Below are 15,839 nucleotides of genomic sequence, written 5' to 3'. Positions count from 1 at the left end.
CCGCCTTAGGAGGCAAGCAAGTAACATTTCCTCCCATTTTACAGATAGGGTAACTGAGAGGTTGCACAAGGTCACTTCAGAAGAGGTTGAAAATCAAATTCAGAGCCACATTCTGTGCTGCACTAAAATTTAAGGCCCAGCAGAGAGGGCGAAGGTGACTGTAAACCACCATTGTGCCTCCCAGATTCCAACCTGCTCTAGCAGCCTGTGTGTCCCCCCAATAAGAGAAGCTCTGGAGGATGCTCTAACTCACAGCAGCCTTACCAGGCTGCCTCCAGGCTTCTCCACCGCCCAGACTTTCCTGTGTGCAGAGCAAGCCTGAAGCAGACCCCTATGGAAGGGTCAGTGTGGTTTGGATGGAATTTAGGGGGGGAGGGTGTTAGTTTGGTTTTTTTTTAAACCTAGAAGTTTATGTAGAAGAAATTATATTAAAAGAATATTACATTTGCCAAGTCAGGCACTCAAAAGTTAGGAAATGCCTGAATGAACGTTGCCATTTGTTTTATAGGGCCCCTGCCTTACTCAGGGTTCACAGTTAATGAAGCGGTGGGTCGAAAGAGGGAAAAGGATGGGTTTTGAGAGGGTTAAGATGCGGTGCTGGTATCCTGCACAGCTGGGATCTCTGCCTGGCTCTGCCACACTCTTTGTGTGTTATGTTGGGCAAGGCATATGCACAAGGAGACTGTATTAAGGCAACATGGGCACTGAATTCAGTCACTTCCTAACTTTTGAGTGCTTAAGTCTGCAACTTTAGTACTTTTTTGTACATTAACATAACTATGTTACCAAATACAAATGAGAGCTTTAGTGCATCAGTGTATAATGACTTCTTTTAGTTACAGGAAACTATAAAATAATCAAAAGTCTGTACATTTTGGAGTAGACTTGCTATCATTTTTGGAGCTTAAGCTTTCTCTCAAGCAGTTTCGCCCAGGATGACTACTTAATCAATTTGATATGTTCTCAAAGAATAGTCCTCTAAAGTACACATTCTAAAAGCCTATATACAGGTGGGTTTTTGTTGTTGTTGTTGTTTTTAGACATGGTGTGCAGGACAATACTTCTGGTATTGGAGACCCTTCCAGTAGAAGAGTGGATATATATTGTCAGAAGGTGCTTATGCTGACTGAAGACAATAGCAAAAAGCAAACCACTATCATAATTAAAATTGTACTTTCATCTTGAATAACTTTAAATTTACACACTTTTGTGTCCAACTTAACTGCTGGGAAATGCTGAAATATGTTGTGCATTTATTTGTGGTGTTGTATTGTGCATCCAACTAAAAAAAACCCCTCATAATCTGGCATAAGTGCCTGAAAGTTAGTCACTGATGCTCTAATATTTATAGGCGACAGTATCCTGAGTCATTCTGACTGCAGGGCTGTTTCTGATATAGTGATGTCATAGTTTTGTTGTCAACAGATTTTGACTCTTCGTTTACACACACTAAAGCATGCGCTTTTCTATACTATACATATAGCTGGGTTCTCCAGGGCCAACTTATAGGAAGATTAGTTGTGTTTTCAGTGAATATAGTGTTTGGGAATGGAATAAAGAGAGAATTTTCAATAAAGATTTGCAGTGGAATGATGAAAAACTGGGAAATTGTTGGAGTTGATTGAGCTAACCTATAAAACTCTTCTAAAACCCAACTAAATTAATATTTGTGTTGTTATTTTTAATACAGATCCCTTACCACCAGCTAAATTTGAAATTAATAAGGAAAAAACTACTTCCACAAGCTTGCAGGTCTTGTGGAGTCCATCCTCAGGAAAGGTGGATTGGTATGAGCTACAATTATCTGATCATAATAATAAAAGGATACAGAATGTCTCAATACAAGGAGGTATTTCAAGAAGAGAAGAGACCTTTTCCAATCTCACCCCTGGGAGCAAATACAATGTTATCATCACTGCAGTTGCTGGAAATAAAAGCACCCCAGCAATTCACATCAGCGGATCTACTGGTGAGACCTGTTTTACTGTAGTGCATCTCAATAAGGCTACTGAGCATTTTTACACACATTTTGAGGTTATGCATTTCAAAAGGATATAGATATACATTTATCCTAGATAGAAAATTACGCATGTAATCAGTCTTCATTAACCTAACAAATGGTTCGCGTTGATTATAAATAGAAGTAAACAAAGAATTTCTAACTAATTTTAAGAGACATCTTCTAAGTATGAAGAAATGTTGACAGGTCCAATTTGGTCATCAATTTTGGTTTTGCTTTTGGCAAACCCTAAACGCTCAAAATCTTTGCAAAGTTGAACAGTTCAATCTTGCTCAGATAGTGAAGAAAACCATTACCTGTAAAACATATGTTTTTTATTTCATCAGTGCCATCCCCAGTGCAAAACATTCAGATCAGTGTCAAGACAGACACTATCCACGTTTCATGGTTACCTGGTTCTGGTTATGTGGATCGATACAGGCTGGTATTACTGGATAAAGAAGGACCAGTTCGTGAGATCAACTATGAGGAACGCTTACTTTCCTACACTTTTCTTGGACTTACAGCAGGACATCTGTATAATCTCACTATCATAGCTGAAGCTGCAGGACTAGAGAGCTACAACTTTAAACTGGTTAGAACAGGTATGATATCATAATAACTCATAGTAACACTGTGAGGTTGCAATACAGCGCATTTCAAAATAATAAGTGGGATTGTTTGGTCTGGCCTAAACTGAACACTAAGGTTCATAATTCTGCCCTCTGTGTGGCAGAGCTCCAGCTGACCCCAGCTGAGTGTTGTATGCATGAATCTAGGCAGCATACAGCCCCATTCTTTCATAGCATTGTATGGGGTTTAACTTCATGAGCCTCACTGACTTTAATGATGTGAGTTGCAGAGCTTAGTGGTTTTCTGAAAAATTGGAGGTAAATATTTCAGTAGTTCCTTTTTGGGGGGTTAGAAGTCCTGACTTTGAGACTCACTGAAAACTCATGTTGACTTCATTGGGAATTATGCATATGGCATGACAGTAGATTGTGACCCGCTATTTAAATCTGCATGGAATAGCATGGGCCAAAGCGGACACTTTAGAAAAACAAAAGAGGAAGAAAAGAACCTTTGTAACTTTTGATATGTTTAAGAACAACCCAAGCAGAAAACAAGGTAAGAGTTGTTGGTTTGCTTTTCTTCTGGTGAAATGTCAAAATACAAAGAGTCATATTTTGATCCCACTTACACCGGTGTCAATCAGGAATAACTCCAGTCAAACTACAGCTTTTATTGTGCTAACACCTCTCCGGCTATCAAAAACCTTGAGCAGCGCATGCCATTATCAGCCTTTACATTCAACATGCACAATCAATGAAAATAAGGGGGTGACTCATGTATTTGATCATCCAGCGATGTTACAGTAAGCAATGTTAGTAGAGCCACTTTGGGTATAAATGGTCTTAAATATAGGTTTTAAAAAAATCAAACTACATGCCATGCTGCTGTAGTGGGGTGGGGAGGTTGTGTGTAATAAGGGGGTTTGTGTACTCTGGGTGAAATATTTTGTTTCCTTTCTTGTTCTGTTTTTTTAGCCCCAGCAGAAGTCTCAGATTTGATGGTGACGAGTGATGGCAGCTTGGATATATTAAAAGTTACATGGAAAAGACCTCTAGGAAACCTGGATTTCTACAATATCACTCTGTCTCATCTTGGATCCATTAAAGAAATCAAAACTTTACAGCCCCAGGTCACAGAGGCTCAGTTTGACAAGTTGATTCCAGGAAGTCTTTATCAGGTCACTGTCAGCACAATCACTGGTGAATTATTCACTGACAAGATAGCAACTGGCAGGACAGGTAAATCTTGTGCATCAGTAGGAACATTTGTAATCAAAGCCACTTTGATCTATCCCATTGAATACATTGCCATGTAGAAGATCATGTTGGAAGATAAGAGGGTTTGGTTGCTAGGCAATATGAGGTTGCTGAGGTTTCATTGTTGGGTGTAGTGTGCCGGTGCTGGCTGGTGTTGGTGGCCTGTGATGTACAGAAGGTCAGAGTAGATTATCTAGTGGTCCCTTCTGGCCTTAAAGTCTGTGATTCTGTGAGGTAAAAATTGTTGGGCTGATCTTACAGTACTCTTTACTGGCCAGTCTGCTTACAGCAACCTTGCAGCCAGTAGTTAAAGCTACAGTGCTGACCTGTCAGAAGGAAGCGGTGGTCCATGTTGTAGATAGACATCAGTAGCTGGTTGAGCCTGTAGCAAAACATTCAATAGCTTTTGCTCGATTTTATTATTTTGAACACCATCCAGAGAGAAAGATAAAATGGGGCTACAGTATATGGAAGTATGCATGTAAGATACTGTGAAATTATTTAAAACTATCAACAAAGTATAACGACATTGCCCCACTATGGTCATATATCTGTGGATAGAAAAAAACTCACAAGTCAGACATGTTCAAGTCTTCGGTCTCAATCACAACAGTTCTAGAGTTTGTTTATATATATTGGAACTGACTCATCAATGTTAAGATCCCAAGCATTTGATATGCTATGAAACTTGGTCGTAAGCAAGATCCGGGTTCTAGGCATAGCTCATTAAATGTAAGCCATTTTGACTGCCCACAGCACTGATTTAGGCCTTGGCTACACGCAGGACTTCCCAGTGCTGACGCAGCAGCGCTGTGAAGCGCGAGTGTAGTCACACCGCCAGCACTGTAAGTACTCCACCTCTCTGAGGGGAGCAGCTTGCAGCGCTGCAGGCTCTGATTACACTGGCGCTTTACAGCGCTGTACTCGCTGCGCTCGGGGGGGGGGGGCGTTTTCACACCCCTGAGCGCAGCAAGTTGCAGCGCTGTACAGCGCCAGTGTAGCCAAGGCCTAAGGCACATGGCAGTTTTTGTGGTGTTGGGTTATTTATTTATTTTAGTTGTATTTTTCATCTTATCTGATTGATCAAACTGAAAAGTCTTCCAAAGTTCTCCCCACCCACCCACACACTACTGTTAACCATGAGTCCACGTTACTTCCATCCTACACCTCTTGGCAATTGGTAGAATTTAGATTGGAAAAGTTTTCAAGTGGGTGAAGAGTACTTGCAGGACATCCAAAAATTGTTAGTAGAGTCCATCTGAGTTAAACAACTACAGAAAACAGCAGGAAAAATAACTTAAAATGCTGCACGTTTCATTCTGAAGATGCATAAGGTTTTCGCTAACCTCTGATTTAGGGTTCAAAATTTCTGATGTCAGTAACTGACAAACAGTGAGTTCTTTGTGTAGGAGAGGGTAAATTTCTCTCTCTGATGAGTACTACACCTTGTCAAAATGCACTTTGGCCCAGATTTTTAAAGGTATTTAGGCATTGCTGCGTTCAGTGTTGCAATGCATAACTGACTTAGGACCATAAATCTCATTTTCAAAAGTGATTTAAACTCTTAAGAATCTAATTCCCATTGACAGGTGAAAAATCTGGGCCTTGATGTTACTATAACTGATCAAAGCACTTCAGCAATGTCTGAGCTGTGAGCCAGGTTTCACTGCTGTCCAGTTATGTTTCCCCCAAAAAACCACAAAATTACTCACCTGTCTCTGTGTTTCAGTTCCTCAGAAAGTTTCAGAGCTGAAAGCTAGCAGTGATGGTTGTCTGAGGTCTCTGACAGTGAGCTGGCTGCCCCCTGCTGGAGACTGGGACAGATACTACATTTTGTTGTTCAACCTCTCCACTGTGCTGCTGAACACTACATTAAAGAAAGACAGAAGAGAATATGTCATCCAGGATATAGGACTCATCCCAGGAAGACAATATGAGGTGGCAGTCATAGTGGAGAGTGGAGGCTTACAGAACACGGCTCGCTGCAAAGGCAGAACAGGTCAGCAATCTCATTATACTGATATCATGAAACTTCAAACTTTCAAGTTGGCTATTTTTGGTAGCTAGAAAAAAATTAAAATAAGTGGTGTGTATTATACTGATTCACTAGGAAAACGCTTTCACATGAACATAGATAACTATTTTAACTCAAAACATTTGTGGTCATCTTCATAATAATTGTAAATGAAAGAGCAAATTCCTAGATTCTTATTATTCGTTTGTTTGCTTAATTTATTATTGGGCTAAATCCTGAATTCCTCATTCAGATTTTGCTCAGGAGTTCTATCCTTTTGATTAGCCACAATTTAATATTTAAAATAGTGACTCTTCTCTTTAAAAGAGATGGGACCAAATTCAGTGGTGGTGTGAAGAGTGTTATAAATTGCACATCAAATTTCAGGTGGTCAAAAAAAAGAGGTAAGTGGTAAAGCAGGGTGATTTGGACTGGTTTTGCATTCGTTCAGGCATGAAAGACCTGATCTGGATCTCACACCACTTTTACACTGGGATAACTCCATTGACTTCTGGGAAGTAACTCCAGTTTTACCTTGCACGTGAAAGCAGAATCAGATCCATGAGATGTAATTGGGTGATGTACACATTAAGACAGTGGGCCATCCTATGGTGTGTAAACGGCCGTATGTGAGAGTATGTGCCAGACTTCGTTCACCATAAATCTAACTCTACTGACATCAGTGGAGATAATTTGCATTTGCAATGGTATAACTGAGCTCAGAATAGTCTAAGGGCATATCAGGCTGAAGAAGAGAGGAGTACCTCATTTTCAAAATACACTTATACGCATCCTATAGTGTGTAAATGATGAAAGGGTGCCTAATTTTATCTAAGGATGTCTCATGGGTTTAATTTAGAGTAGCCTCTTCTCTGCCCCAAGATCCACCTGCATTACAGAAGCTGTCCTTTCTCAGATAAGTGTGCTAGGTACAGGAACAAAGGGGCAGGTGGCTCACTATAAGGAAGCAGCTAAGGGCAATGAACAACACTCCAGAAGCAAGCGTCCACCAGCTCAGCAGGCTGCATGAGAATGTGATGAAAACAAAAAGCAGGTGGATGTGAACACAGAAATAGCACAGAAAACACCAGCCTCTGCACACCACAGATGGTAGTAGCAAATATATAGATTAGTTAGTGGCCCTCTTAGGAATCAAATGTGGGCAGCTTGCATCAGAAACAGATGCGGCATTACCCATCTATCAGAACCAAGGCCTTATACAAGGTTTCTAAGAGTTCAGTGCTGCTTTCTTTTGACTGATGCTCCTGGAGATACATCTGACATTCCTATAATGAGTGTGATACTGTCGTTCCTGCAGTGGATGTTTGTGTGTGCACTGTGTGGGCTGACTTCCCTTACTTGCTAGCTAGTATTACTGATTTGAACTAGGGCTGGTTCAGGAGTAAGGATTGCACCTCCAGTTTATGTGCTCCAGCAAGCATATACAATGGGTCAGTTCTTCTCTGTTACATCAATGCATATCCAGAGTAAGTGTGGTGAGTTTTATGGTGTTACTCTGGAGTCACACGTTGGAATAAGTCAAATCAGAATTTGGTTTATGTGTCTTAATTGACACTTGTTTCATGTGTAATAGGTAGGATTTTACTCTGTACCTGAAAATAAATGTAATTGACACACTGAGAGGGGCATGAGGGAGGGTGCAACAGGAAAAGCAATCAACAGGAGGGTGTAAGATAAGGCAGGGTGTGCCTGATTGAGTGGTTTACCTGCTACACCCTCATGTTTCACTTCCTGGGTGTATAAACTGCACTCATTTTGCACAGCCATGGTATGCCAGATCAGTGCACGTTATATTAATTTAGCATTCACCACCGTTTTCTGACCAATTTAACTCAGCAAGCCAGATTCTGATCTCACACCGATGTAAATCCAGAGTAATTAAAGTCAAAGGCATTCTGATGCTGATTTCTCTTTCTCTGGTGCAAACCTGCAGTAACTCCTTTGAAGTCCATGGATTAACACTTGTATAAATTCAGAGTAACAGAGACCAGAATCTGGCCCATAAGCTCAAATTCAGTTATGAATGCCCAGCACCTAGGGCCACACAGAGGTTTTGGGGCACCTGAGGCAAAATCTGAAGCTGAGGCCACCTCCCCCATTCTTCCAAAATAAATTACCACTAAGGAGAAAGCCCCAAGGAAGAGTGGGGGCTTAGAGAGCGAGCCTGAATTCCACTTACCCCACAGAGGTGGCTCAGCTTCTGTCACACGGGGCTGGTCCCAACTGCCTGCTCCAGGCATTGCAACCTCACGCGTGAGGTCACAGGTCACTCAGGTTTGGCCCGGCAACTCCTCCATTCTGACGGAGGGGCTGCAAGGCCATATTTCAGCAGTAGTACTACAACCCTGGATGCCGGATTGCAATGCCACTCAGTTTGGGAGCCCTCTCATTGGCACCCCACTGCGGGCCGCCCTGCCAGCACCCTCCTCCCCGTACACATCAATTTACCAATACACACTCAGGGCCAAATTCTGCTCTTATATACCACTATAAATTCAGAGTCACTCCATTAACTTCAGTAGAATTACTCCAGAAGTACAGCAGAGTAAACAGAATGTGGCCCCAGACATGTAACTGGCATGACTGTTTGTCACAGCTACATTTGCCCTAATCTGTTTTCCAGTATAATTGTTTTATGTCCCTGTTTACAGCTGCTTAGCATTAAGCATGTGAGTAGTCTCATTAACTTAAATGGGGCTAGTCAGATGCTAAAAATTACACCCATGCTGAATCAGGGGCTGTAATCATAATGTCTTGCTAAAGTCTGTTCCCTTAACCCTCTAGTCAGAGATCTGCTGCTACCAGACCATCACAGAGATATTTTGTGAGATTTGTTCCCCAGCCTCAGGCAAAGCCATTTCCCATTGGTAGTAAAATTTCTGTGACTCTCTTATTGCTAGCCTAGCTCCTGACAGCAGCGTGGTCAAGATGTGGCATGTGTGTCTATTGCAAAGTCCTTTGCTCATTGCTGTACTCATGTTCTTCCCTTAGCTCCACAGCCTGTTCTTCAGCTCCGGGTAAAGCATGCTAATGAATCTTCGCTTAGTGTCATGTGGATGACCCCTGTTGCAGAATGGGACAGTTACGTGGTTTCACTGGGATACAGGGATCTTACCATCATAAACAAGGCTCTTGTGAAAGAAGCTAAAGAATATACTTTCAGTGATCTGGTACCTGGACGGAAATACACAGCTACAGTCACTAGCATTAGTGGGGATTTAAGCAACTGGACTTCAGTAGAGGGAAGAACAGGTAACACTCTATCAATCCACTTCTAATCCCAACTTCTGCTAACCTGTCGCTTTTTTTGTACTGAATCGTATTAAAGTAGTGCCCAGATATCAACACCCTTGAACTTGTGTACATTTTCTTAATAGAAATGCTACATTTCTAAATCTCTTTTGTGTCTTGCAATATATCTCAGAACATCCAGTCTCTTTTTCTGCCATTTTCCATGGCTTTCTAGGATGGATATGTAGTTCCTGATGGATACTGGTATCTGAAATGTTTCTGTAATATCTAGTAAATGTACATAGGATGAGGATAATAAATCCAGTTTTCACTTAATATCTTAGAGAACGTCAGCTTCCCGATTTGTTCCTCAACAGATGCACCTGTTGGGAGGGCGGGGGGTTGGGAAAGAATTGTTTGAAGGGGGACATTTCAAAGTTGGCAGACACAAAATGGAGGTGACCTTCAAAACATATTTTGAATCCTGCTGCCTTTTTGATTAAAAAAAAAACTCCATCTTTTCCTCAGGATGAGGGCTGCAACACAAGCAAAATTGAAGTGACTGTTGGGTAGTGCTTTCCATGCTACTATAGAGCTCCCCTGTCAATAGCACTATCTTCCCAGGGAGGCTGAGGTGCCTCATCAAAACCCCCAAACGTGCCCAAGGCCCTGAATCAAAGGCCTCATGGAAGTCTATGAAAAGTGCTGCACACAGTTTATTAAATTCAGCCATCTTCTCAAAAGCTGAAATATCATTAGAAGAGCCTTTCGCACAAAAATCGGGCAGAGCCATTGCAGAGCACAGATGGGCCTGAGAGGCGAAGTTCAGATTCAGATCCAGACTTTCCCATAGTCCAAGCCTGTCTGGACTCAAGATTTTGATTCAGACCACTGTATAATCTGACCTAATCTGATCTGTTTTATCAATATGCCTAGTCATATTTATGATGACCAATGCCATAGTATATAGGCTCTGAGCTAGATATAAAGCAAAATGTGTAGTTTGGATCTGAATTTTCCAAAGCTAAATGGTTTTTAGGTTGTGGAAGATGGAGTCTGACTGAACACTAATGTGAAAGCATTCAAAAAGGAGTAACTTTATTTCCATGCTTTAATCAAACTTGGTCAAACCTTAAAAAGGGGTTCATTGGGTTTTTGTTAACGTTTGGGCTAAATGTTCAGCAGCCTTTTTCTATTGTCTGAACAAGTTCACCAACCCGTATTTATTTTAAAGGTGACATTTTGCTACCCCTCAATCCATCATTAGATGTTAGAAAAGTCAGTGCTCTGAAATTCTTCCAAAGGAAAAGAAATTCAAGAGAGACTAGAAAGATTATATGTCTCAGTAACTCAGAAAATTAAAGTGGTGAAAGGTGTTGCCTTAGTTAGTTCTTGTGCGTTCATGGAATTGGTTTGCCACTGGCTAGGAATGGGCTGATCTCTGTGCAAGTTCAGTAGTCCTCACAAACATAAATGACTTCTAAGTTATTTATTTTTATCTGAATGACATTTATAAAATGAGATCCTTTCCAGCCCTCCTCTCTTGATTCATTTTGGGCTGACCGAGGAAAGCAAAGCCTGGGAGACCTTTCTGGATAGCCTTTATGGTTTCCCACAAACCACAGTCCATGAGACAGGAAGCAGGTCTGGGAGTCGACCATTAGTTTATTTTTAGTCCTGTTGAGTCTGCTTTTTTGATGCACTTCCTCAGTGTGACTAAACTCTGTTTGGGAGATTTGTTTGTTTCTGTTTACTTATACTGTGACATTCTCCTATTATAGTGCCAGCTCAGGTGACTAGCCTGCATGTGACAAACCAGGGGGCAACCAACAGTTTGTTCACCAACTGGACGAGGGCACTGGGAGATGTAGAGTCGTATCAAGTGCTGCTGATTCACGAAAATGTTGTCATTAAAAATGAGAGTGTTTCCAGTGAGACCAGTAGATACCATTTCCATTCTCTGAAAGCCGGAGGACTCTATTCCGTGGTCGTTACCACAGTTAGTGGAGGGATATTATCCAGACAGACGATTGCAGAAGGGAGGACAGGTAAGGAAGTGGAAGGAAGTGTTCCACCATATCTGTGTAAACTCCCACAAGCTGAACTCATTTGGAAGGATGGTCTCGGTTAAGTCAGTGGACTAAGATTTGGAAGATCTGGGTTCTGTGCCAGACTCCCATGCGTGGCCTTGCACAGGTCATGCCTCCGTTCCCTAACCTCACAGGGCTGTTGTGAGCAAAAAATGTTTGCTGGTTATTAGGTACTCCAGTGATGGGAGCCATAGAATTCTGAATCTTTCATGCGCAATAAAGAACAACAGCAGTTCCTTGGGGCTGGTCCACACTAACCCCCCAGTTCGAACTAAGATACGCAACTTCAGTTACGTGAATAATGTAGCTGAAGTCGAAGTATCTTAGTTCGAACTACAAGGTACTTACTGCGGGTCCACACGCGGCAGGCAGGCTCCCCCATCGATTCCGTGTACTCCTCTCGCGGAGCAGGAGTACCGGTGTCGACGGCGAGCACTTCCGGGATCGATTTATCGCGTCTAGACAAGACACGATAAATCGATCCCAGAAGATCGATTACTTACCACCGAACCCGGAGGTAAGTATAGACGTACCCTTGGATATTGAGCTGTGTGGGAAAAAATTGTACCATTTTTTGTGAATTTGGCAAAACCCAAACATTCTGTGATTTGACCAAAATGTTTTTCATGAAAACAACTATTGATATTTTCAGGTAAAATCATGGAAAAACTAACAAGTGAGAAAATAGCACTGAAAAGTTGGGAAGCTGAAAAAGTTTCTTAATGTTTCCTAATTAACAGTGACCATGGCAGAAAATGGCTCAGATCCTCCCCTGGTGTAAATCAGCTTAACTGCAGTGGACTTCAGTGGAGTTATGCCAATTTGTGCCAGTAAGGATCTGTCGTAATAAAGTTATTTAACTCCAGAATAGTCCTGATCATTACCTAAAATGTCACCAGTTCTGGCAGGGTCAAACCCACCGGCACATCTTGCATCACTGAAAAGAACCAGATCAATGTTGTACCTATTTTTGGCCACTAGGGGGTAGAAAACTCTTGATAATTAGAAATAAATCTTTGCATTGGTCTCAAAATGATAAAGGGATTTGTGGTTATTTTTATTGGTGAGGAATAGCACTTTCGGAGGAGAGCTAACACTCTAGGATATTAGACGTGCATTCAGAGCCTTGACCTCACCACCATAGACAATAACTTCACTGTCTTTGCTCAGAAACTCAGATGTTTGCTACTTACGTGGAGTGCAAGGCTTCCTAATACTAAAAAAGACTCCTCACCGTTTTTGTTTTGCTTGGTCACATTCCACGCATTCCTGCTGCCTTTAACAATCGGAATAAGCTATTTAAAACTGCTCTGCTGCTTTTTTCTTTTGTTGCGCAGTTCCTTCCAGTGTGAGCGGAGTAACGGTGAATAATTCGGGACGGAGCGACTACCTCAGTGTTTCCTGGCTGCCAGCTACCGGAGACGTGGATAGTTATTTGGTAACACTCTCTCATGACAGCCAGACAGTTCAGACTCTAACCATTTCCAAAGCCCTCAGTGAATGTTCTTTCAGCAGCCTGGTTGCCGGCAGGCTCTACAATGTGATGATAACCACAAAGAGCGGGAAGTATGAAAATCATTCCTTCAGCCAGGAACGAACAGGTAAAGGGGACAGAAAGAAAAGGGGCTCTGTGTGGATTCAGTCACACGCATCTCCCATGATCAGTCCTTTGCGATGATCTGTGCTTTCAGGAATGGCTAACCAAAACATGAGCTGGATTGGAAGATCAAGTTCTAAAACTACAGTGCTTAAGATTTAGGGCCTGCTTTTCATTTATGACTGTAGGGCTACTTTACACCACACTGACAATGTAAAGTGGCCTTAGCATAAATGAGAATCAGACCCCCTGATCTTCCTCACATTGCAGTCAGTGACAAAAGCTCAATTAACTTCAATGCGAAGAGGATCTGGCCCAAAGCCTCACTGTATCATAACCAAAGGAGGATTGGGAGTAAAAAATGTGAGTGCATAGGAAGGCCATCCTTAGCTAGAATAATTGGTTCTCTTCACCAGGACAGTAATTTTGACCCCAAAGTAAGTGAGGCGATAAGGAGCTCTTTCTTCTGTGAAAGGGCAAAATCTAGTCGAAAATTGGCAGCCCTCATGGTGAGCTGAGATCAAATGACAGTTTTGACTCAAGCACTTTGTTCCCCAGACCCTGTAAGTTGGCCCTTCATGTACTATCCTGTATGGTAGTGGTCCAAAAAGGCTAATAAAATGTTCAGATACAAATAGAATGGCATGAAAAGTGATACTGGAAATAATATAATGCCATAATATAAGTGAACTCCCACCTTTATTTCTGGACAGGCTATCTCAAAAAGGATATAACAGGAATAGAGGGGAGCCAGAGATGGGTGATAAAAATGATCTGAGGTATGGAAAAACTTCCATCTGAAGAGAAATTTAAAATATGAGGACTGTTTATCTGAGAGAGCAGAGGAATAAGGGGGGGACAAGATATAGATATGCAAAATAACCCCCTTTCTCTTAATAGAACAACAAGGGGACAGTCAGTGAAATAGAAAGGTAGCAAATTTAGCACTAATAAAAGGAAATACTCTTTCATACACTGCAGATTAGCCTATGAAACTCATTGCTATATGATAGCATTAAAGCAAAGAGTGTAGCAGGATTCCAAAAAGGATTGGACTTGTATGTGGATAACAAGAACAGCCAGAGTTACAATAGCAAGAATTCAAACAAACAAACAAACCCCACTGTTAAGGGATCAGCCCTCATGTCTCACAGTATAAGCCAAGCCCTAATTAATGGGAGTTAGGAAGAAATGTTCCCAGTGGGCAGGCTAGTCAATAACTGCCGGCTGCAAGGGTTTTTGCACTTCTCTCTGAAGTATCTGATACTTGACCACTGAGTTAATCTGGTATGGCAGTGCCTGTGCTCTGTTACTTTACTCAGGATATTCTGTGTGACGCATTTATTGTTTCAGAATCCCTAATTCTTTGCCTGTGTTCTTCCCCCACACCCACCTCTCGTCCCCCCTCCCCCCAGTACCTTCAAGCGTGCAGGGACTTACTGTCAGCAATTCAGCAAGAAGTGACTATTTAAAGGTGTCCTGGTTGCATGCCACTGGAGATTTTGATAATTATAAAGTGATCATCAAGAACAACAATGACTTCAACCAAACAAAAAGAGTCCCCAAGGATGAAAATGAATGTGTGTTCACTAAACTGGTCCCGGGGAGGCAATACAGTGTCACTGTTAGCACACAGAGTGGAAAATATGAGACTAGTAAAAGGATCAATGGCAGAACAAGTGAGTAAATACCCTGGAGAATATCCTGAGAGAGTTCTGATTGGAGTGAGGGCATTTTTATTTACAGTACACAGTTAAAAAAGTAATCTTGTTTTACCATCTGCTGCTGATAGCTTGGCTCTTCAAACGTGTGTTGCTTTAAAGACCAAAGGAGGCAACTAGGTTACAGTGGATGTCTAATTAAAGACATGGAGAAAATTTAAAAAAAACATATGTTTGTTTAGGGTTGTAAATTCTGAGATAAAATATAGCATATTTAAAATCGAAGTTGTATGGTTTTGCCATGTCAAACCGTTATTTATGTTTAAAAAGCAATGACAACACATATAGAATCTCCCTCTTTCAAAAGGGTTTTTCATGTGACAGACTGGAGGTGCAGAAAGAGAGTTATCCATGCTTTTATTCATTTATTTGTTATTTTATTTTTCGTATTGTGGTAGCTCCTAGAAGTCCTAGTCATGGACCGACCATTGTGCTAGGCTCTGTACAAACACAGAACAAAAAGATGGTTCCATTCGTTTCAATAATATTTTGCATGCTAAGGTTTACATCACAAGAGGTATTTCAAGTCATGTTCCTTGGCAATGGTCAGAATAATGATGACCCGAAGAGTTTATCTGCTATTCTTTTCTATTGTGTTTTCAGTGCCGGAGTCAGTGAAGGAATTGACTCTTAGTAACAGAAGCACTGAAGACCTGCAAGTTACGTGGTCAAAGGCTGAGGGGGATGTCGATAAGTATGAGATTCAGCTACTTTTCAATGATATGAAGGTCTTTCCACCCATTTTCCTTGGAAACACCATTGAGGAGTATTGGTTCACAGCTTTAACCCCAGGGCGCCTGTACAAAATTCTTGTCTTGACAATCAGTGGAGACACACAACGTGCCACTTTCATCGAAGGACTGACAGGTAAGAGAAAACAGCTTTTAAAACACTGTTCTGCCACTTGTTTGCTTTTGTGACCTTGGTGAAATTACTTAACATCTCAGTCATCTCCCCAATTTACCCATCTGTAAAATAAGTATATTATTACATAACTACAAGCAGGTTTTGTGATGTTTAATGCATTAACATCTGTAAAGAATTTTTACATTCTCAGAAGAAAGATCCTTGTGTAATATTATCTGCAGAATTTAAAGATAACTAGACAAAGGAACTACAACAGTATTCTTTTATTTTCTTTATTGTCTCTGGAAAGATATATCATTCTTCTTATGAATAAAGAGAAAGAGAGAGGTACGGTGTTATACATTGCTAAGGCACAATCCTGCAAATACTTACACACATCTGCAGCTTCACTCACACAAGTAGTGGGACTACTCACAGGAGTAAAGTTACACATACATGTACGTATTTGCAAAATTAGGCCCCTCATAAGT

General features: G+C 41.3%; 1 protein-coding gene across 4 annotated transcripts in view; it reads left to right on the top strand.

Moving 5' to 3' along the window:
• PTPRB (protein tyrosine phosphatase receptor type B) overlaps positions 1 to 15,839 on the top strand; it is an 84,959-nt gene that overhangs the window by 33,905 nt on the left and 35,215 nt on the right. For all 4 annotated transcript variants that reach the window (XR_006176813.2, XM_065558862.1, XM_005280060.3 and 1 more), the window contains 9 exons: positions 1,691 to 1,969; positions 2,347 to 2,604; positions 3,547 to 3,810; positions 5,558 to 5,827; positions 8,855 to 9,115; positions 10,876 to 11,142; positions 12,522 to 12,785; positions 14,197 to 14,460; positions 15,106 to 15,369. Coding sequence is in view for 3 of the 4 variants with exons in the window: in XM_065558862.1 (XP_065414934.1) it covers positions 1,691 to 1,969; positions 2,347 to 2,604; positions 3,547 to 3,810; positions 5,558 to 5,827; positions 8,855 to 9,115; positions 10,876 to 11,142; positions 12,522 to 12,785; positions 14,197 to 14,460; positions 15,106 to 15,369 (2,391 nt within the window). In the remaining variant the exon portion in view is untranslated. The remainder of the gene's footprint in view (positions 1 to 1,690; positions 1,970 to 2,346; positions 2,605 to 3,546; positions 3,811 to 5,557; positions 5,828 to 8,854; positions 9,116 to 10,875; positions 11,143 to 12,521; positions 12,786 to 14,196; positions 14,461 to 15,105; positions 15,370 to 15,839) is intronic.

This window comes from Chrysemys picta, chromosome 1, assembly GCF_011386835.1.
Source record: "Chrysemys picta bellii isolate R12L10 chromosome 1, ASM1138683v2, whole genome shotgun sequence".
Lineage (NCBI taxonomy): Eukaryota > Metazoa > Chordata > Testudines > Emydidae > Chrysemys > Chrysemys picta.
This window is presented reverse-complemented; position numbering and strand designations above follow the sequence as displayed.